Raw genomic sequence first — 22,920 nt, forward strand, 5'->3', positions numbered from 1 at the left:
ACCTGTATGCTCTTGTTGACTGATCCTCGCTACATATCCGTCGCCAAACCCACTGGCTCCAGGTCATCTATAAGTCTTTGCTAGGTAAAGCTCTGCCTTATCTCAGCTCACTGGTCACCATAGCAACACCCACCCGTAGCACGCGCTCCAGCAGGTATATTGCACTGGTTACCCCCAAAGCCAACACCTGCTTTGGCCGCCTTTCCTTCCATTTCTCTGCTGCCAATGACTGGAACGAATTGCAAACATCACTGAAGTTGGAGACTTATATCTCCCTCACTAACTTTAAGCGTCTACTGTCAGAGCTGTTTACCGATCTTTGCAGCTGTACACAGCCCATCTGTAAATAGGCCATCCAACCAACCAACTACCTACCTCATCCCCATATTTGTTTTTGTTTTTCTGCTTTTTCTCACACCAGTATTTCTACTTGCACATCCTCATCTGCACATATATCACTCCAGTGTAAATTGCTAAATTGTAATTACTTCGCCACTATTGGCCTATTTATTGCCTTACCTCCTTATTTCATTTGCACACACTGTATACAGATTTTTCTATTGTGTTATTGACTGTAATTTTTTACAAATACTTATTTTCCACCATAATTTGCAAATAAATTCATTAAAAATCCTACAATGTGATTTTCTGGATTTTTCTTTCTCATTTTGTCTGTCATAGTTGAAGTGTACCTATGATGAAAATTACAGGCCTCTCTCATCTTTTTAAGTGGGAGAACTTGCACAATTGGTGGCTGACTAAATACTTTTTTGCCCCACTGTACAACCAAAGCATGTGTGTTTAGTGAGTCCGCCAGATCAGAGGCAGTAGGGATGACCAGGGATGTTCGGTTGATAAGTGCGTGAATTTGACTATTTTCCCGTCCTGCTAAGCATTCAAAATGTAATGAGTACTTTTGGGTGTCAAGGAAAATTTATGGAATAAAAAGTAAGGAATGTAGTGAAGCAAAAGTAGTCAAAAATATATATAGTAAAGTAACTTAAGTAGTACTGTACTTTAATACTTTACACCACTGATAATGGACCCCTGGGGCTATCAGAAAATTGCTTTGAAACCATGTCATGAACAGTATACCTAACAGTATTTTGCCTAATGAACTTGATGGAAGAATAGTCAGGGGGACACTTGAAAATGTTCCAGACAGTAATTGGCCTAATGAATGTGATGGGGTTTGTGACACCTTAACTGTTACAACAAGTGGTCCAAACCTCTTGACAAGGTCACTATAGGTGACTATTGTTGGGTTAAGGTCATTAACCCCTTCCTTTGAGAGAGGCTGTCCCCAGGCTTCTCTATACCAAGTCCCTCATGTGTACACACTTCCAAACACAATACAATTCTAAGATTTTAATCTGTAACCAAATTATTGTAATAAAGTTTAGCATATTAATTAATATTAATGGTTGCTTGCTACCCAAATATTTGAACCTTAGGTATTACACTTTAGTACCTTGAGTAGAAAAGGAACATTTTCTTAAGAAAATGTGTGTGCTTGCTATAGTCTACAATAGTGAATAGGAGCAAACACGAATCTCACACACAGAGTATCCATCCATGAGTGTTCTGGTCTCCCTGCATGGACCTGTAGTAGAGACATCTACTCCAGAGGTACTTGCTTAGGTCACAACATATCGGTCACAGCTGTTTGGGCAATATGGCAGCACTCTCATGTTCTGTGGCTGGATCCCTCAATACAGGCTCTGAAAAACATTGTCACATTGGCTGCCACCCAGAGCCATAGAGACGTACAAAGATGTCATGGGGGAAAGCAAAGATAAACTCTGTGGGAAAAGTGTTGCTTCTGTTCTACTCAGGCTGTTGCCATAGTAACAGCGGAGCTTATCAACAACAGGCGGGTTTTGTTTTAGCAAAGATATTAATGGTAGCTAGCAAGCAGGCTATCAAAAGAATATTAGCTAGCTGATGAGATCAAATGGCTGATAAACGTGGTTTGGAGAAACTGGACTTTGGTGCATTAAGCATCGAGCAACAGCAGCTACTCCGACAATTTAAGGTTAGTTAGCTAGCTAACACTTTACTACTGTAACGTTAGGTAACGTCGTTAGCTTCATGAGTGCTCCTTGGCTTCTCCAACAACATTTAGTTAGCTAGTTCTATCGATATAATTAGGAATTAAAATACACTGCTCAAAAAAATAAAGGGAACACTTAAACAACACAATGTAACTCCAAGTCAATCACACTTCTGTGAAATCAAACTGTCCACTTAGGAAGCAACACTGATTGACAATAAATTTCACATGCTGTTGTGCAAATGGAATAGACAAAAGGTGGAAATTAAAGGCAATTAGCAAGACACCCTCAATAAAGGAGTGATTCTGCAGGTGGTGACCACAGACCACTTCTCTTCCTATGCTTCCTGGCTGATGTTTTGGTCACTTTTGAATGCTGGCGGTGCTCTCACTCTAGTGGTAGCATGAGACGGAGTCTTCAACCCACACAAGTGGCTCAGGTAGTGTAGCTCATCCAGGATGGCACATCAATGCGAGCTGTGGCAAGAAGGTTTGCTGTGTCTGTCAGCGTAGTGTCCAGAGCATGGAGGCGCTACCAGGAGACAGGCCAGTACATCAGGAGACGTGGGGGAGGCCGTAGGAGGGCAACAACCCAGCAGCAGGACCGCTACCTCCGCCTTTGAGCAGGAGGAGCACTGCCAGAGCCCTGCAAAATGACCTCCAGCAGGCCACAAATGTGCATGTGTCAGCATATGGTCTCACAAGGGCTCTGAGGATCTCATCTCGGTACCTAATGGCAGTCAGGCTACCTCTGGCGAGCACATGGAGGGCTGTGCGGCCCCACAAAGAAATGCCACCCCACACCATGACTGACCCACCACCAAACCGGTCATTCTGGAGGATGTTGCAGGCAGCAGAACGTTCTCCACGGCGTCTCCAGACTCTGTCACATGTGCTCATGTGCTGTGTGAACCTGCTTTCATCTGTGAAGAGCACAGGGCGCCAGTGGCGAATTTGCCAATCTTGTTCTCTGGCAAATGCCAAACGTCCTGCACGGTGTTGGGCTGTAAGCACAACCCCCACCTGTGGACGTTGGGCCCTCATACCACCCTCATGGAGTCTGTTTCTGACCGTTTGAGCAGACACATGCACATTTGTGGCCTGCTGGAGGTCATTTTGCAAGGCTCTGGCAGTACTCAAAGGCGGAGGTAGCGGTCTTGCTGCTGGGTTGTTGCCCTCCTACGGCCTCCTCCACGTCTCCTGATGTACTGGCCTGTCTCCTGGTAGCGCCTCCATGCTCTGGACACTACGCTGACAGACACAGCAAACCTTCTTGCCACAGCTCGCATTGATGTGCCATCCTGGATGAGCTGCACTACCTGAGCCACTTGTGTGGGTTGTAGACTCCGTCTCATGCTACCACTAGAGTGAGAGCACCGCCAGCATTCAAAAGTGACCAAAACATCAGCCAGGAAGCATAGGAACTGAGAAGTGGTCTGTGGTCACCACCTGCAGAATCACTCCTTTATTGAGGGTGTCTTGCTAATTGCCTTTAATTTCCACCTTTTGTCTATTCCATTTGCACAACAGCATGTGAAATTTATTGTCAATCAGTGTTGCTTCCTAAGTGGACAGTTTGATTTCACAGAAGTGTGATTGACTTGGAGTTACATTGTGTTGTTTAAGTGTTCCCTTTATTTTTTTGAGCAGTGTACAATAGGATTTATTGTTCTATCACTCACTGCATTATTTTTGCATTCATCCAGGTAATAGTTAGCTAGCAGAAATTCCTTGGGTAAAGATAGGCTCAGCAATGACAAACATCACGTGGGTTAACTTTAAATCTGCTATTGACCACCTGGCTTTTCCCAATACCATGAGGCATGGGAAAGTAGAATGGACAGTAAAGTTATTAAGAGACATTCACCATTATATTTATCCTGGGACAAGAAAAGCCAACAATGTATATTAGAGAGCACATCCAGAGGTGGAGGCCTTAATAAGCGACTTTTTAAGGTTTGATAATTGGCTGGCACTGACTGACGGTATATTTTCAGACATATTATTCTCCATCTCAATTAGGGCTCTCAAGCTCCAGACATCAATAACAAATATAATTATATTTCATATTTAGCTACAGTAATGAGGTCTAACTGGCGATTGCTTGGGTACCCGCTTCTTGTTTTTTTTTTTTACAGAGATGTATTTCTCAAAAGACCCACAGACATTCAAGCGTATGCAGCAGGTGAGTTCAATCAACAACACAAACTGACACGTACACCAATATACAGACTGGGACAGTCCTCTACTTAGAACTACCAAGAATTAACATATTTTCTCTCTTTCAGATTACTTCACCGACCAAAACCTTTGTTTGATCATTGGCTCCAAACTGCAGGGCGATCCTGCCACAGACTGAATCCTTACCGGATTGTTTGGCAGTTCAACTGTCATTGAAGTGTAAAGCTGTAACAAGCCTCTTCCTCTGCGTTCTGTACATCCTCTGTATTGACTAGTTATGTGTGAAAGTAACATGATACAAATATAAAACATTATATAAAGTGGGAATGTACTGGCACCCAGGCAGATGTTCTTACTGAGCATCATTACAACAGGTTAGTTACAGGGCTAAAGAAGGATGTTTTATACCGCTGGTTGAGAGGAAAAGATAGAGGATTTCTAGGCCTATAGGGTGGAGTGGACAGCCTCTTTACAGGAGTTCTCAGGGAAAAGTCTTAAAGGGATCATTGGAACATCCCAACTCTGACGTTAAGCCATTGAAGTTGAAATCTAAAACAGTTAAGGTTAGGGATGTCCTAAGGATTCCGGATAGCACTAACCGTTTTCTCAAGCCTCAGAGTTCCCCCTTCTGGACTCTTATGTACTTCCACTAACTTCCCAACTCTTCAGATGAAACAAAAAACATTAAGCAAGATGAGACAATGTGACCGCAGCAATACTGACCATAACTTTAGAATGATCTGGATACACAGTTTAAATGTTTAATGAATTACAAATCATCAAGTAACCAGCGCATCAGGCTTTGCTTTAAAAACATACATAGCGCAGTAAAAACTGGTAAATGCCATCTGTCACAAAGCATGACAAAATCATTCATAATTCTGTTTGATTCACATTTTATAATCTGACACGCTACAAAAATAGGCACATCTGGTTTAACAATTAAGTGATTGTATAGAGAAGACCCTGAAATTGTATAAAAACCTAGACCCTGACAATATTGGACATTTCAACAGTAGGCCTACGTAGTACATTCTGTAACCAACAGAGCGAACAGGCACAAATCATCAATGTTTAGATGCGTCAATGTTAAAAGGTAACAGAGATTTCCTTTTTATATATACAAGATTTTTGTTCAGGCAATTGATTGTCCCTCTCTTATGGCTTGTATTGTGCTCCAGGAATCCATAATTGTATCTTGGACTCAGATTACATTATGTAAAATCTTAAACATAATCCTTAGGGAGTAAAACACACAACTGACCTTACACCAGTGTCTATAGGCAACATCATCCTACTGCCTAGCTCAGAATAGTGTACTACTACTAGACTCCTGACCCCAGAGCCCATCTACATTCCACAGTATGATGGAGCTATCAATACACACTGATCTGATCCAAGGTCAGTGTTGCGTTATCCCCTAATGGTAATGGTTAGGATTCAAAGAGGGTAAGCTGGCCCTGGATCTGTGCCTATTAAACAATCTCACACACTTACTGTACACATGGAACTTTAACCACAACATGTGAGATTCAACCAACCGCGATAAAAGTTAGTGTTCTTTTATGTTGTGTCTGACTTACACAGCATTTTAACGGTAAAGCGGATCCCCCTTTTAAAAACACGATTCCCGTTATTAGAACCCAATACATACACTCACTTTAGTTCACAATGTAAAATTCTAGATTGGAGATACTGATTGAACGGCAATGACTGCAGCCATCCCACAGACACACACATCCAGTGTCCGATGTTCTTCACGTACAAACAGGTTTAGTCCCACACACACTTCCAATGTCTCCCATCTTCACACAAACATGGCCTGGGACACAAAGCTCTCTCCACGAGTCGCTCCGGCAGCAGGGGGGTGGTCCTCCTCGTTGTCATGGTAATCATTGGGCTTGTACTGGTTGGCGTACAGGGGCGGGACTTCGTTCAGCCTGGGTTCATCCCAGCCAGAAGGGGCGCCAGCGTAGCGCAACTCCTCCGCAACACGATTGTATTCCTCATCACTGCACGCATCCAGGTCCTGGTGGGAAAGATAACATCAAAAAAAGGAGAACCAATGGAGTCATCATAGTATTCTAGTGACCCTTGCATTAGTGAACAAACTGCAACCTTTTGAGAGTCTTGAACCCAGGTCTTCTAGCCCATGGGCAAACTTGCTAACCACTGCTCCAATAGGGTTAAATCACAGGGGGGAAATTGTAACTAGCTTACCAAGGCAATGGTTGCTACAGTATTACAAATACATGTTTCTATCTATAGCATGTTCAGTGTAACAGCTTCTATTCACATAGCAGCCCTCCATACCCTTCAGTTTCCTACACGTTGTCATGTTCTGGTAAATAGGGCAATCATGTTGAGTATATCACCTTCTATCCACATAGCAGCCCTCCATACCCTTCAGTTTCCTACATGTTCTCATGGTTGTGGTAAATAGGGCAATCATGTTGAGTAACTGATGAATTAATTATCAGAAGTAGATGTTAAATGATTGATTTCTTTTTGTTTCATGAATCCTTTACCAGGATGCATTATGAATGATATAGATAATGAAATAAGAGTTGGGTTGAGACACTTTATAAGCCAAAGCTACAGAGCTTAATGTATCCCGATAGTCTACAACGGCTTCCTCTCCTGGTCTCCAGTCACTCCATCTTCACTGATAGGAAAACACAGGTCAGGTAGAAGCAATATCAAGGAGGCCAGCTGGGAATTTGCTTTCACCCGTCCAGGTCTTTTTATGTCTGAAGATTGAGGAAAGGAGTCAGGAGAGAAGGACTATTGAGAGATGCACCCCATGTATGGCTGTGTTCTTACCGTGCTGGGCTCGGCATCCTGCGGAGCGTAGTACAGGTGTTCCACGGACCCGTCCTTTCTCTCCACAGGGTCTCGACTGGTGTTCAGCTGCAGATGCGCACGCACACACACAGGATTATTCTCATGTACTCTGAGTTTGGGTTAAACTAGGTCCAAGAGGCTTCTAAACAGTTCCACCCCCAAGCCATAAGACTCCTGAACATCTAGTCAAATGGCTACCCAGACTATTTGCAGTGCCCCCCCCCTCCCCCTTTACACCACTTCTACTCTCTGTTGTCATCTATGCATAGTCACTTTAATAACTAACTACATGTACATGCTACCTCAACTAATCGGTGCCCCCGCACATTGACTCTGTACCGGCACCCCCCTGTATATAGTCTCGCTATTGTTATTTTACTGCTGCTCTTTAATTACTTGTTACTTTTATCTCTTATTCTTATCCGCATTGTTGGTTAGCGGCTCGTAAGTAAGCATTTCACTGTAAGGTCTACACCTGTTGTATTCGGCGCATGTGACTAATCAAATTTGATTTTGATTTGAAAATCTATTTCAGATGGAGGGTTTTTCCAGCATAATCTTTATCATTTAACAATGTTGATAAAAACATGTTGTGGTGTTGTAAAATACAAATTGAGGGGCCATTACAACAAGTCTAAAACTGTTATGGCTGGCCAGCATCCCTCACCCTATCAGAAGAGCTGCTGGTGGTGGTCTGCTGCTTCTTAGGGGGAGGGGGTTTGTACTTGGGTGGACCACTGAGAAAGAGAGAAAGGAAGGAATCAAAACAAAGAGTAAGGATGATCACTTGAGTAATGAGTAACAGACACAAACACTCACTCTCTATTGTGCTGGTTGCGTTTTTTGCGGACCAAGACCACAACACTGCCGATAATGGCCAGCAGCAGAACCACCCCAATGAGCCCTCCTATAACACCGCTTGTAGCGGGACCCTTCACTGGCAGTCGAGTACCTGTAGAGAGAGAGGGAGAGTAGGAGAGATGAGAGAAAATAAAGTAGATGAGAGAAAGTGAGATAGGAAGGAAGACAAAAAAAATAGGAGGTAAAAGGGGATAAGTACAAAAAGGAGAGAAGAGAGAACATTAACAAGAGTAGTGATAACATTCACATGCTGGAGTAGTCCCACACGCACAGGAATAACCCTACATTACACAACATCGTTTCATTTGTGGTGAAAGGTTCTGAAAGCGGAATTCAAAATGTAATCCCCAAGTAATGAAGTAGGCCTAACTACAGTCAATGGTGTGTGTGCGTGTGTGAGACAGAGGTGCAAAGAAAGTGTGTGTGGATGAGAGGTATAGAGAAAGTGTTGACGTGTGTGTGAGAGCAACCCAAGATGCAGAGAAAGTGTGTCTGCCTTTACAGAAGGTCTACATTAGTGTAGACTACAGTCACGTGGGGAGGCAGACAATCAGACATAATGACTGTAGTACCTTCCTCTAATGAACCATGACAACAAGTACCAATACTAACAATAAGATAGGAATACATACACACACGGTGTGACCCATCCCCATATCCTCCCCATCATTGCCCAGGGGATTATGCTAATAAGGGAGTGTTAAAGGACAATGGGGAGCTCAGCTAATTGGAGGAGAGTTACACAGGGAAAGTCATTTGGTTGGCCCCTGATTGAATATTGTTAGGCTTATAATTATGACTGTGGTACTGATGACCTTATAGCAACGCTCTGTAATGTAAATAATGGAGCATCCAATGACCTTTTCACATGTAAATAGCAGTTGTTTTCAATTAGACCACAACATGTAAATAAAATAAAAACGCTTTGGTTTCCCTGTAAAACTATGAAAACTGTCCATTTTTTGTATTTATTTAACCTTTATTTAACTAGGCAAGTCAGTTAAGAACAATTTCTTGTTGTTGCATTGTCAAGAAGGAACCTGCAAGTAACAATTTAGTTGGACAGTGTATATACACTATGTGTATCCTGTACATACGACTAGTAAAACTTGAAACTTTTCCTCCCTCTCCAAAGTGATTTCCTCCCCTCATCTCCTTTTTACTGATAGGGAATAAACTAGGCTGGTGACAGCTTTATCTGGTAAGCATTCTTTATTTATTAGGGTACTTTCTTTTCAGATCAGTTCAGATAAAGGAGAGGAAGCCACTTTAGAGTATTGAGATGCAGCCGCTGTCTGAGTAACTCCAGCAGTGGTGAATAGAGATCATGCCCTCTCTATCTGTGGTGGATACCAGCCATGTCTCGCTCTAACGAAATCTCCCAGATGACCTGAGCATGCCCGCTGTGTCTCTCAGCTGGTGCCGCACTCCGCTGCCCTCCGACAAGGACAGGTTGGGCTCCGTAAATTTAGCCAAAACGGGCGTGCGTGCACACACACTGAGCAGAGTCCAGCTGGCAGGGCCAGCTTGTATACTATCCAATATCCCTGTCACTCACACCAACATTTATACACACCCACAATTCTCTGTGTTGTGCTGCATGCCCCATACCCTCCCACTCACTCACACCCCCACCCACAGATTGAGACAGAGTTTATCCACTCTTGGTGTATTCTCAAGGATTCTACCTGTATTCTCAAGGATTCTACCTGTATTCTCAATGTGAGGTATGGTCTAAAATACTGCTAGAGTTTTAAAATATAAAAAAAAAACTGCCAATACTGCCAAAGTTCTACAACACTAGAGCACTGCTGCATAAGATAGCTGGTGCATAATTAAGCAGCCTCTAGATGATTGCTGGGGGATTTTCCGGTCTGAGAGACTGGCTGATCAGCAAACAGAGTAACATCTCACTCTGCCTGCCTGCTTACCCCTCTCGGTGATACCAGTCTGCCTCTCCCAACTGGGATTAAGGTTAACATGCTTCCCCAGTCAACCATACAGGCCCATATGACTCATGTGACCTCGGGCTGGCTGACCTGGCCTAGCCGCACTATGCTGCACTTATCCCTGCCTCTCCCTTCTCCCAACCTGCTATCCTCCACTGCTGCCTTCGTTTGGGAAACGCTCGTTTATCTCTCCTTAATTTGGCAGCTCAAATCTGTAGCGTCTCCAGCTCTGCATCTTTAATCTCCTAACGAGCAGAGATAAGCCTGTTTTATTACCCTCCCTGCCCTCACACACACACACACACACGCCTGTGTGCCATCTCTGCTCCCAGAGCTATATATTTATTATACCTCAGCTATAAAAGTAATTGACCCAAACAGATTAAAGGGTCATTCATTGGCCAAACAATCCTATTGCTGCTGATCATAAAATCCACCTGTATTGTTTTTTTGTTGACTTAAGTTTGAGCATCAACGGACACACGAGACAAACACGGTTACATTGAGCCCGGATGAGGTTACAGATTAGGTCTAGACGGATTGATCAGCACTGATAGAGATAAAGATGAGGATGAAGAGAGAGCTGAAGTAATCCCATTGCTCAGTCAGGGAGAGAAGTCTAGCCCTTAGATCCTAAAGGCTTAACAGTGGTACATTACCAACATCCATTCAGCCCAACACAAACACACCTCGCTCCCTAGCGACCCTGTATCCTGGTAACCAGGCGCCGCATACATAATCACACAGATTGGAGGTGTGTGTGGGAGGGAGAGGGAGAGAAGGACAGGGGCATACAGTGATAGAGGAGAGAAGAGCGGATGAATGGGAGAGACGGGGTGATGGAGAGGAATTCAGATCACTTTGGAAACTGCCTCTTCAAGTATGCTAGTCTTATATTACTGCTGCTAATAATAAACACACTATACACAATATAACTACCAACTACAATCAACACTACTACAGTAGTACTATGTGGACTGCTGTTGCCTATAGTCTCCTGTTGTTGCCTGCCTGCCTGAGCCTGGTGCTGTACTGAAGCTGTAGTCTGTCATACAGGCCCAGTATTCATCTAGGGTGATTCCAGAGCTGGCCCCATGCATTTGTAACGGATGTGAAATGGCTAGCTAGTTAGCGGGTACGCGCTAGTAGCGTTTCAATCAGTTACGTCACTTGCTCTGAAACCTAGATATAGTGTTGCCCCTTGCTCTGCAAGGGCCGTGGCCTTTGTGGAGCGATGGGTAACGATGCTTCGTGGGCGACCGTTGTTGATGTGTGCAGAGGGTCCCTGGTTCGCGCCCGTGTCGGGGCGAGGGGACGGGTTAAAGTTATACTGTTACATTGATGCTGTTGACCCGGATCACTGGTTGCTGCGGAAAAGGAGGAGGTTGAAAGGGGGGTGAGTGTAACGGATGTGAAATGGCTAGCCAGTTAGCGGGTACGCGCTACTAGCGTTTCAATCAGTTACGTCACTTGCTCTGAAACCTAGAAGCAGTGTTGCCCCTTGCTCTGCAAGGGCCGCGGCTTTTGTGGAGCGATGGGTAACGACGCTTCGTGGGTGTCAGTTGTTGATGTGTGCAGAGGGTCCCTGGTTCGCGCCCGTGTCGGAGCGAGGGGACGGTTTAAAGTTATACTGTTACACATTTACACTGTCTGGGATTAAACGGATGTCAGGGACACCAAGCCTGTGTGTGTGTGTGTGTGTGTGTGTGAGACAGCAGAAAATACTGTGTGTATGCATACAATTGAGTGTGGGTGTGTGAGTGTTTGACGTTGATCTCCCCCTCTCTCTGCAGGGAAACAGTGTGCTCCCTGCCATGGTGCATTAAGGCACCGACAGGCACCCTGGGAGAAGGCAGGGTATCTCTCTCCCACCCTCATACCCTCTCTGACAAGGTCGAGGCTCCCCTCTCGCTGTCTCTGCGTCAATATGTACAGTGCACTTTACACTGGAACAGAGGTGGCTGGGTCCAGCCAGCATGGAGCAGGCCTGCTGCATTACCCAAATGTAGCTTTCCAGTCCAGCTGAGGTTTAATAGGGGTAGGAATAGGACTAGGCAGGCTGTAGTAGTCCAACGGCAACACACACCAACCCACAACCACACCAAATAGCTGTTCATCCCAGCAACAGAGAGAACATACACAGGTTGCAGCTGGCAGGTCCATAACAAGGCATGCACACACAAGTACATGTGCCACACACACAGTCCAGTCCGGATAACTAGGAGTTGTACTAGAAGAACCCAGGTCACCTCAGCTAGTGTGTCATAATGTGAACTGTCCCTAACCTCCGCCTCCCTCCCTGGGGCCTGGTCTGTCACCCATTGGTCTGTTTACCTGTCCTGTGACCTTCTGCCTGGGAGAACATCCACTTCATTAACTACTGGAGCACTACTCCGCCATGCACAGAGGGATCCCAGCCCAGAGCGCAGCCTCCTACTGAGAGGGGATTGAGGTGAGACAAACTAACATGTCCACTAGGGTTTCCTGTACTAACAATGTGCTGGTCTCAGGTTAGGCTGTGTTAGGTCAAAGCAATATCGAGGAGGATGCCTTGCTAGAATTCAATATCACTTATAGCTATATTTGTTCAACGTCAGTAGAGATGGAGGAAAGAGAGGAGATGACTTCAGGCTACTGAGATGTATCCTCTCGGCCACAGCAGACGGCTAATTGGGGGCCATCTCCAGTAGACTACCTCGAATAAGAGACTGATTAACAGAACGGGGATCCGTAATGGCCCCGCTTTCCAGTTGCATTCTCTCCCCCTTTCATCCGAAGCCCTTCAAGAGATTCTGCAGAGCCAGAACGGCACAGGCCCGGCTCTAGCTCTGCATTTGGATTTAAACTCTCATTAAGACAATTCTCCTCTGCCATGGTGAACTATTGGGCATAAAAACAATGGAATAGAATAAGCAATGAGGGTAAGATTTTGCATGTCGAAAAAAAGGACTTATCGTTATGTGGCGAGCTACCGTGACTAGGTTTAGTTTGTTGTTGATTTTGCAGGGTTACATTGCAAGTAACATACACATTCAATTATGCACACGTTATTTGCATGGACATCTAATGGGCCTGTGGGCATGGGTGTGGAATCACAATGCAAACCAGAACCACAGTTATATATAGTTCCTCTCACGTCTACATCTACTGTGTTCCCTGGGAGGTGTTCGAGGTTGTGGGAGCCTTGTGCTGATCATACATGGAAGTCACAGGAGGTTGGTGGCACCTTCATTGGGGAGGACAGGCTTGTGGTAATGACTGGAGCGGCAACAGTGGAATGGTATCAAACACATGGTCTCCAGTTGTTTGATGTCATTCCAATTGCTCCGTTCCGGCCATTATTATGAGCCTCCTGTGATGGAAGTCATTACCACCTACTATGGTGTTGCTATAGACGTGTGTTCTTCACAGTGTCTGTCCTTAACACCAACATTACACATAGCATACTACAAAAGCATGCACACATTTAGTGTGTTACAAAAACACAATCATACAGGATGACAGACACACACACACAATGCATGCATATGGATGCTAGTCACATTTACACATGCACACCCACCCCCGCATGTCACAGATGAAGAATATCAAACTGCTGTACATGTATCAAAAGGCATTCCCGACAATATCCTCCAGACAGACAACCCCATGAGCACATAATGATCCTTCCTACAGCATCTAACACACTGCATCAAGTCTGTCTCTCTCAGATAATCATTTGTCACAATTCATCAGAATCTCAATATACAGTTAGCTATATCATGCTCCTCCATCTCTCCCACCTCTGTGTGTGTGTGTGTGTGTGTGTGGTGTCAGAGATAGACAGTTCAATAGCAACAGCAAAGTATAAAGTGGGTGAGTGGACATAAATAAATTGCAGTGGGCGAGGAACAGAGTGTGTGAGGTAATCAATAGGTAGCAGTGAAGGACACTTGATGCAGTGTGGAACAGCAGGCCAGCCCTGCGTGAAAGACATGACACAAACACTGGTTGCACGCTATGACGACGCTCAACATGACAGTCAACACAATACAGAAAGACACACATACACAGAGTGTGCAAAACATTAGGAACACCCGCTCTTTCCATGACAGACTGACCAGCTGAATCCAGGTGAAATCTATGGTCACTTATTGATGTCACCTGTTAAATCCACTTCAAATCAGAGTAGATGAAGTGGAGGAGACAGGTTAAAAAGAAGGACTTTAAAGCCTCGAGACATTCAGAGGGTGAATGAGCAAGACAAAATAAAAAAGTGCCTTTGAACAGAGTATGGTAGTGGGTGCCAGGTGCACAGGTTTGAGTGTGTCAAACTGCAACGCTGCTGGTTGTTTTTCACATTATGATCGTTTTACTGTAGACACCAGTCAGTGTGTGTGAGTGCATGCCAGTCAATTTAAGTGTTCACCAGAGCACACTAAGTCATTGTGTGTGTTTGTGTCTACAGTAACACTACACTCCTTATTGTAAGTGCTTATGTATACACACACGTCATTGAGAGCTGTGTTGAGGGGAGTTATATCAGTGTTCCCTAAAGAGACACACTACATACCCTCAGCCTCTTATACTGGTCCACACTACACTAGCCCTTAAACACCCAGCACAGCATAGGGCTCTACATATTTAATACAGAGCTCAGAGGACAGAAGAGAGTGGAAGAAGGGAGAAGAGGATTGATTTCTTGGCAGCGTTACACCAGCCCAATCCTCCTGAAGTAGTGTGTGTGTACGCTTCTGCACAAGTGTGTGTCAGACTGCGTTAGACACGGCGAGAGGAGAGGGAACACACACACGGAGAGACAGGAGTGTGTGTGGAGAAGAAAGGTACCTGTGTAACAACACAGAGTCAGAAGGATGGAACAGAGCTGATGTGAGTGTTTTTGATCTGCTGCTAAGGGAATGGAGACTACTCATTGTGAAGGATGAGGCAGAAATAGCAGCTATTACACACCTAGATGGGCAGTGACTTCCTTTCTACTCCAACTGTCTTCGCCTGTGTCGGTATTCTGTCTGTTCTCAACATCTGACAACGCTCAACTTTATTTTGGTCTGTGTACCAGGGTTGGGGAAACTTCCATTTCAATTCAATCATTGAAAAGTTTCCATTTACTTTCTATGAGAAGTTTGCAGTTCTTGAATTTCAGTTCACTTCCTGGATTGACTGCATTGAAACTGAATTGATCCCAACCCTGCTGTGTACACAATAGCAGTCACCTGAACAGGAGCAGATACTGGCATTGTTCTCTGTGTAATCTATCAATGGCTTGTTGATGTTCAACACTTCCTGCAGGCGACACACACACGGCAATATCAGATAGATGTGTATCAGATAGATGTGTCTACTTTAGGTGACACATACCCATCTTTCTTCTAGACACAGACACACCTGTTAGACCTGTATCAGGTCCCTCTGTCTCTGCTCTACCAGCTCAACTGGAGGTGAACAACACACACCGGTCTCTGAGACACCTGTATCAGGACCATCAGTGTTTCCTGTAGATGACAGAGCTGTCGAGCAGGTGACAGAGCTGTTGAGCAAAGGGGGGCAACTCCAGTCCTCGAGGGCCTGATTGGTGTCACACTTTCTCCATCCCTAGCAAACACAGCTGATTAATCAAATTGCATTCTAAACTGAAGATCATGATTAGGTGATTATTGGAGTCAGGTGTGTTAGCTGGAGCTGGGACAAAACTGGTGCAATCAGGCCCTCAAGGACTGGAATTGCCCACCCCTGGTAGCAGGTGACAGAACTGTCTAGAAGGTGACAGAGTTGACTCTAGCAGGTGACTGAAATGTCTAGATCAACCACTTCCTCTGTGAAACACACCAGTCTGTAGACCATTAAGCAATATTAGGCTGGTTGACTTAGCATACATGCCATAGACAACAGTGTCCACTGTCACAAATGAAATGCCACCAACCCGTTTGACAGAAAGACACTCTCCCTTCACCCTCTGCTATATGACACCAAGGAATGTTCACCTGCACCGAAACCCATCATCGCATTATCTTCACTCACTCCAACTCATTTGTTCTCTTTTCAATACACAACAATAAACCTTCAGCTCTTTTCAAAAACGGCTGTCATCGTACCAGACTTCACACAGGTCCAATGCCTGAAGGAAAAGGGTGTTACTGAAAATAGAGAAAAATTTGACTGAAATATTAATTCCAAAATGTCTGTCTGATTAAAACTATGAATGAAATAAAACCATGGGGGGGTAAAGTCTTTCAGAATGAAAGAAGGTCGGACTACACATCTACAGTCTATCCATTGTATAGTGGAAGAACATCTCTAGTGACCAGTAACTTGTGTATATGCATACTGTGTGTGTGTGACATGTCTTGGCTGTGACATGCTCTCCCCACCGCCTGCAGAAGCGTTTGTATGTGTGTGTGTGTATACACGCTTGTGTGTAACATGCTTATGCTGTATGGATCATGAATATTATTCATAAAGCTGAATGTCAACATGGATGAATCATTTTGCTGTAAAATGTCACCAAACAGCAGTGTGTGTGTGTCTCGCAGCTCCACTGCTGGACGTGGTGGCAGGCTAGCTCTGACCCTGGTTGTCATCACTGTACAAAAACATTACCACAAATAGAGACAGGAGGGATGGAGTGAGGGGGGAGAGAACAGAGGAGGGTGGATAGGGGAGCCAGTGAAGGAGACAGGGGCAATAGGGGACAGGGGACACAGGGTGGACAGGACAGCCAGAGCTATAGGGGACAGGCATGGAGACTTAGCCTCAGACAGGCTATAGGCCTGGTTATTGTACAGCACCTCAGGCTGTAGAGAGCCCAGTGAAACTAGTCTCTGTGGATGTTAGTATGATGTCAGCAGAGAGTTCAACACATTACTATCAACCCACACACACACACAACTCCCTGACAAAGACACACAACTCCCTGACAAAGACACACAACTCCCTGACAAAGACACACAACTCCCTGACAAAGACACACAACTCCCTGACAAAGACACACAACTCCCTGACAAAGACACACAACTCCCTGACAAAGACACACAACTCCCTGACAAAGCTCCAGCAGCAGTTACATAAAGGAGCTTTTCTTGTTGCATTTTAAAAGCCCTCCTCCATCCCATCATGCCTGTGACCTTTAAGGTTGAGAGAGCGTAATGAGGAGTGGGGCTATACACTACAGACAGGCTCAGGGCCCATGGATGAAGGACAAGGAAGGAGGGAAGGAATGAAGCAGGGAGGGAGAGAAGGAATGATGAGGCAGTGTCATCTCTGCTCCCTCTGGCTCTTCCAGCTGTTCTCGTTTCCCCCTCTCGCTTTTTCTCCTCCATTGCTTTTCAACAGCACTCGTCTCTCACCGATCACCCTTAAAACCACTTGTGCCCCTTCTCCTTGCCTCCCTCCCATCGTTCTCTTTTCCGCTCTCTCCTCCACACAAATGACTCCGTGAAACCGGTCAACTGTTACAAAATTCCCCCTGCAGCTCAACCTGCTTAATACAATGCCTGACTCATCAAGTCAAATAGACTACCTACACATACAGAGCAGACACACACTGAATGCAAGCAGACACACACACATTGAATACAGCAGCAGCCGCGCACACACATTATAGAAAATCCTCCAACCACATAAATTGTCACACATATGTACGTGAACCACACATGCTACAAAAGGTACATCACATTACACCAGTAGCCATGCAGTGTCAAAGCCACACACTCAGGTAAACACACACAGCCCAACTTCACACTCCTACAAACACACACTACAGAAGGCAACCCAATGCATTGTTCCACAGACACACTATGAACAGTGATTGACTAGGGAAGAGGAGAACTGAGAGAGACTGATATAAAAGAGATATTACCACACCGGGACAGCAGCAGTGTAGAGGGCCCTAAGCAGGATAAACGACCACAGACAACCTGGCCACAAACGTGATAGGCTACGCACGCAGAGAATACCTCAGACACTAGACTGACCATGTAGCACAGAAACAGATATAGAAATGGAACAGCTCCATACATCACATGGCCTGTGTCCCAAATCACAACCTATTCCCTATGTAGTGCACTACATTTGACCAGAGCCCATTTCTAGTCTAAAGTAGTGCACTACATAGGGAATTTGGGACACTACATAGGGATCCATTTGGCCACATCCTTGGTGTGGGCCTATGGAGGATAAAGGACAGGAGAAAAGCTCATAGACAGACCCTGTAATACAGAGATAAATTGTAGAATAGAGGCATGGGGCTACAGATGATAGAAGACTAGAGACTCCCAGACCAGACACACACTAAAGTACAGCTAAACCAATATAGTGCTGCTACGCCCAAGGAGCCATAGGTGGTAAAAGATGAGCTCTAATATCGCTGTGTGTGTTACTAAGGTCCCAGGCTGCTCATTGCTCTCGTATGTCACACACACTGCTCTCGTGTCAGACACTCCTCTGTGCATGGACATGAATCAGGCCTCTCCATGGAGCCGACCCACAGCACCATATTTGTGCCCGTCACTGTGCACCTGTCACTGTGGCCCTGCAGTGTGTTAAGAGCAGGGCTCAGCAGACAGGTAGATACACCACACAGTTCAATACTTTCAGCTCCCCTCTGTTCTGCCCTCTAGACAACATCTGGCTTGCAACAGAGAAGCTCAATAAGTGGAAAGGGTAAGGAACTCCTTTCTACACAGAATAGATCGTGATCTGATTGGCTGCAGGCAACACTGGGGGGTTGTCAGTCTCCTGTGGTAACCAGATCAGAGAAACAAGGAGACAGATATAAGGGGAGGAAGAGAGACGGTATCTCTGAGCAGTGAGACGAGGAGCGAGGTGGGTTGTCAGATTCTCACCATCCATCTCACTTCGTTATTATGAGAGTGACAGAGGGAGAAAGGTCAAAGAAAGGAGGGACAGAATAGAAGAGGTGAGCGTGAGCAGAGAGAGAGAGATGGAGAAGACGGATGTCTGATAGAGAAAAAAAAAAGGTGTTTAGATGGAGAGACGGATGAATGGAAGAGATAATACAGAGTGTGTGTGTAGAAGTGTCAAGAGAAGTTGCCTCACACACAGACATAGCTGTGTGAAGTTGTCACAGTACTTCCCACAACCTGACTCTATTTGATGTCAGACAAAGAACAGAAATAGACTTCACACCTACAGAGAGACGAGACCACACAGTCACTGAACAAATCACTCTGGACTGCCTCAGAGAGAAGACACACAATCTCTATCCCGTGTGAGAGACGCATGTACACAGTCACAAAGACGCACTCTGAGCAGTTGATTCACTCTACACCTGACAGAGTCCAATAAAAATGTCATACGACTTATCCTGACCAACCTAGAGCCAGAGTATTTCTGTTTCTGCTCTTCTCTTGATTGGTCGGTGTGTGTGTGTGTGTGTGTGTGTGTGTGTGTGGTGAAAGCACGATTGAGAGCCTGTTGAGATGGTGAATTAAGCAGCCAGTGCATCTGATCTGCAGAGCGCCCCGAGCCAAACACACACACATCTATTCTTAAGAGCGGAGCAGGAGTAACCATTCTCATATGGATAAAGATCCGACTCAGACAGACTGTAGGTCAGTGCTGCCAGCTAACCAGGAGCCTGAAAAATTGTCATTTTATTATTCTGTGTGCTTCAGGGAGAGGTTTAGTTCCAGGTACATCACAGCATGGGAGCTTGACGTGCGCGCGCACACACTCACACGTCTCTTTCATCTGCGGCTGCCGTCTGTTTTTGCAGGTGGTGGTTGAGGTCACTGCACCACTGAGTGGGACATACAGAGAGAACACACACACTGATCTCAAAGAATCTAAACTAACACAGCTGCACTAACCCCATGCACCCCCTCTTCTAATCCTACAACCCCCGTTCCTCTCCTCACCCCAAATCAACCCACTCCCAAACCTACACTATACTGAAACCCATCCCTCTACAACCCCCCGCTTCTCCTCCACAGTCCTCCTCACCTCCTACACTATACTGAAACCCATCCCTCTACAACCCCCCGCTTCTCCTCCACAGTCCTCCCAAACACCCTTCATCACTTCCTACACTATACTGAAACCCATCCCTCTACAACCCCCCTGCTTCTCCTCCACAGTCCTCCTCCCAAACACCCTTCATCACCTCCTACACTATACTGAAACCCATCCCTCTACAACCCCCCGCTTCTCCTCCCCAGTCCTCCCAAACACCCTTCATCACTTCCTACACTATACTGAAACCCATCCCTCTACAACCCCCCTGCTTCTCCTCCACAGTCCTCCTCCCAAACACCCTTCATCACCTCCTACACTATACTGAAACCCATCCCTCTACAACCCCCCGCTTCTCCTCCACAGTCCTCCCAAACACCCTTCATCACTTCCTACACTATACTGAAACCCATCCCTCTACAACCCCCCTGCTTCTCCTCCACAGTCCTCCTCCCAAACACCCTTCATCACTTCCTACACTATACTGAAACCCATCCCTCTACAACCCCCCGCTTCTCCTCCCCAGTCCTCCCAAACACCCTTCATCACTTCCTACACTATACTGAAACCCATCCCTCTACAACCCCCCTGCTTCTCCTCCACAGTCCTCCTCCCAAACACCCTTCATCACCTCCTACACTATACTGAAACCCATCCCTCTACAACCCCCCGCTTCTCCTCCACAGTCCTCCCAAACACCCTTCATCACTTCCTACACTATACTGAAACCCATCCCTCTACAACCCCCCTGCTTCTCCTCCACAGTCCTCCTCCCAAACACCCTTCATCACTTCCTACACTATACTGAAACCCATCCCTCTACAACCCCCCTGCTTCTCCTCCACAGTCCTCCTCCCAAACACCCTTCATCACCTCCTACACTATACTGAAACCCATCCCTCTACAACCCCCCGCTTCTCCTCCACAGTCCTCCCAAACACCCTTCATCACTTCCTACACTATACTGAAACCCATCCCTCTACAACCCCCCGCTTCTCCTCCACAGTCCTCCTCACCTCCTACACTATACTGAAACCCATCCCTCTACAACCCCCCGCTTCTCCTCCACAGTCCTCCTCCCAAACACGCTCTGTCATGTGGAAGGTGCATTCAACTGGATTTACATTTATCCATCTACCCACCCTCTACTCCCACCCCAACCCTGTCAGATACCCCCTCTGCTCTGGTGGCAGTGGGCCAACCATGCACCACCCCTGGGAGCCCTGCTACCCACAATCCCCTGCTCCCTGTCTGCCGTCAGCTCAAGCCCAGTCAGCATCAGGAGAGGAAGAGTAATCTCCTTGGGACGCTAGGGGATACAGGGGCATCCCCCCCACACAAGGGGGGGGGGGGGGGGGGGGATGGGGTTGAGTGTGTGTGAGAGAGAGAGAGTGTGCGCGCGCACAAAATGTAGCTTAATAAAACTCGAAGAGTCAACATTATGACTTACTGATAGGTGAACAATACCATTTCCTGTGTCTGTTATGCTAAAGAGTAGTCTCAAGAGTTCCAGTGTGTTCTGCTTTAGTGTACTTGACATTGACACAACAACAGAGTAATAGTGTGGAATGCAGATATAATGCAGACAGTCAGGTACCCAGGCTAGGCCAGGAGAAGCCATCATTATGCAAACAGCAGGGAGTAGAAGATCAATTACAGCACATGGGAAAAGTGCTCTGTAAGATGTCAAATATTGTCATTGGTGTGCAGCACCCGGCTCATATACAGGATTTGATTAAAAAAAAAAAAAACTGCAAAAAATAAATAAACTATGAATACACAATAAATCTGTGGCTCTGGATTGGAGAAAGTCAAACAGAATCTACACAAAGCATGTGATGAGGCCAAAAGGAGTTTCCACTCACATTAAACAAGGTCAGAACCAGGCTGGCTACTCATATAGGTCATTGAAGAGATGCCCTCATGGGTCAGCCCATCAATACATCATACTGTGATTCACTCATCAGGCCAGCTATCACACTCTGGGATTGTTGAGTCAGGCCTGGAGCCTAAGGGTGAGAGGTTAAACGGCTTCTATCCATCCATCAGCAGACTAGAACAGTTTAAAGTGTGTGTTAAGGCTGTGTGTTAATCTATACACTACTGTATGGACTGGACAGTAGCTCAGACAATTAGAAGCCATGGACAGTATATACTTTGAATGCTGCAGGGTAAACAGGCGTACACGCAGATACGCGTCTACCCACTCAGATGTCCACACACGTCTCCTCACTCGAATACCACCACCACACACACGGCACCCCCCTCAGGCCATCATACCAGACACGGAAACAAACTGTCCCACTTTGCTGGTGTCTAAACACAGACATGCTGTTATAGTACACGCTGCCGTGAACAAACACAGAAACACATACGATGATTCCTAACCGAGTCCGACAGACACACAAAAACAATGTCTGCCTCATCCTCCCATCACAGGGAGCCAGAACAGGGCCACCATGACAGTGCCCCGGGCATCACTACAATATAACTACAGCGGATTGGCAATGGACTGGTACAGCACTACGTTAGAACAGGGATTGGACAACATTGAGAGCTTGGCCCCGCACTGTCAGTTTGGCTTCAAATCTAGGTTGTGGTTTTTGGTTGAACAGCCAGGTTTTGGTTTAAGGGGTCACTGCTCTTAAACTAGAGGGACGTTCAAATATTTGTGTCGAGCGCAACACAGTGTGCTTGTATTCCTCTCAGGCGTTTTAATTGATGCCACCATTTCCGTTCTGTGGTGAAAGGAAGCCTTTAGCATTCAGCCAGGAGCCGAGAGAGAGCGAGCGAGCGAGTCGCCTTTTGATTTTGCCAGCCTCAAACTCAAAGCAATTAGTGGAGCCAGATGGCTGTCTGGACTCCGAATAAATAGTTTGAGCATCGACGGAAAAACCCCATAGACGACACACACAGACCTGTGGCAATGCGTCGAGACACAGGGAAGATACGGACCTAAAGAACCAGATTGGTTCTAGCAGAGACTACAGGGCAGAAAAACATTCAAACCTTCACACAATGAATCCATTTCGACTTCATCTCTGCACTGTATTACTGTGGGGA

The 22,920-nt window shown here is 45.8% G+C and overlaps 1 protein-coding gene across 1 annotated transcript in view; it reads right to left on the bottom strand.

The window, feature by feature from the left end:
• Window positions 1-4,973: 4,973 nt before the first annotated feature.
• The window catches only part of si:ch73-22o12.1 (nectin-2), a 64,813-nt gene continuing 46,866 nt past the window's right edge, over window positions 4,974-22,920 (bottom strand). The window contains exons 7-10 of the mRNA XM_038994507.1: window positions 7,898-8,030; window positions 7,746-7,815; window positions 7,058-7,144; window positions 4,974-6,263 (exon numbers count right to left, since the gene is read on the bottom strand). Coding sequence (XP_038850435.1) covers window positions 6,042-6,263; window positions 7,058-7,144; window positions 7,746-7,815; window positions 7,898-8,030 — 512 coding nt within the window. The 3' untranslated portion in view covers window positions 4,974-6,041. The remainder of the gene's footprint in view (window positions 6,264-7,057; window positions 7,145-7,745; window positions 7,816-7,897; window positions 8,031-22,920) is intronic.

This window comes from Salvelinus namaycush, chromosome 5, assembly GCF_016432855.1.
Source record: "Salvelinus namaycush isolate Seneca chromosome 5, SaNama_1.0, whole genome shotgun sequence".
NCBI lineage: Eukaryota > Metazoa > Chordata > Actinopteri > Salmoniformes > Salmonidae > Salvelinus > Salvelinus namaycush.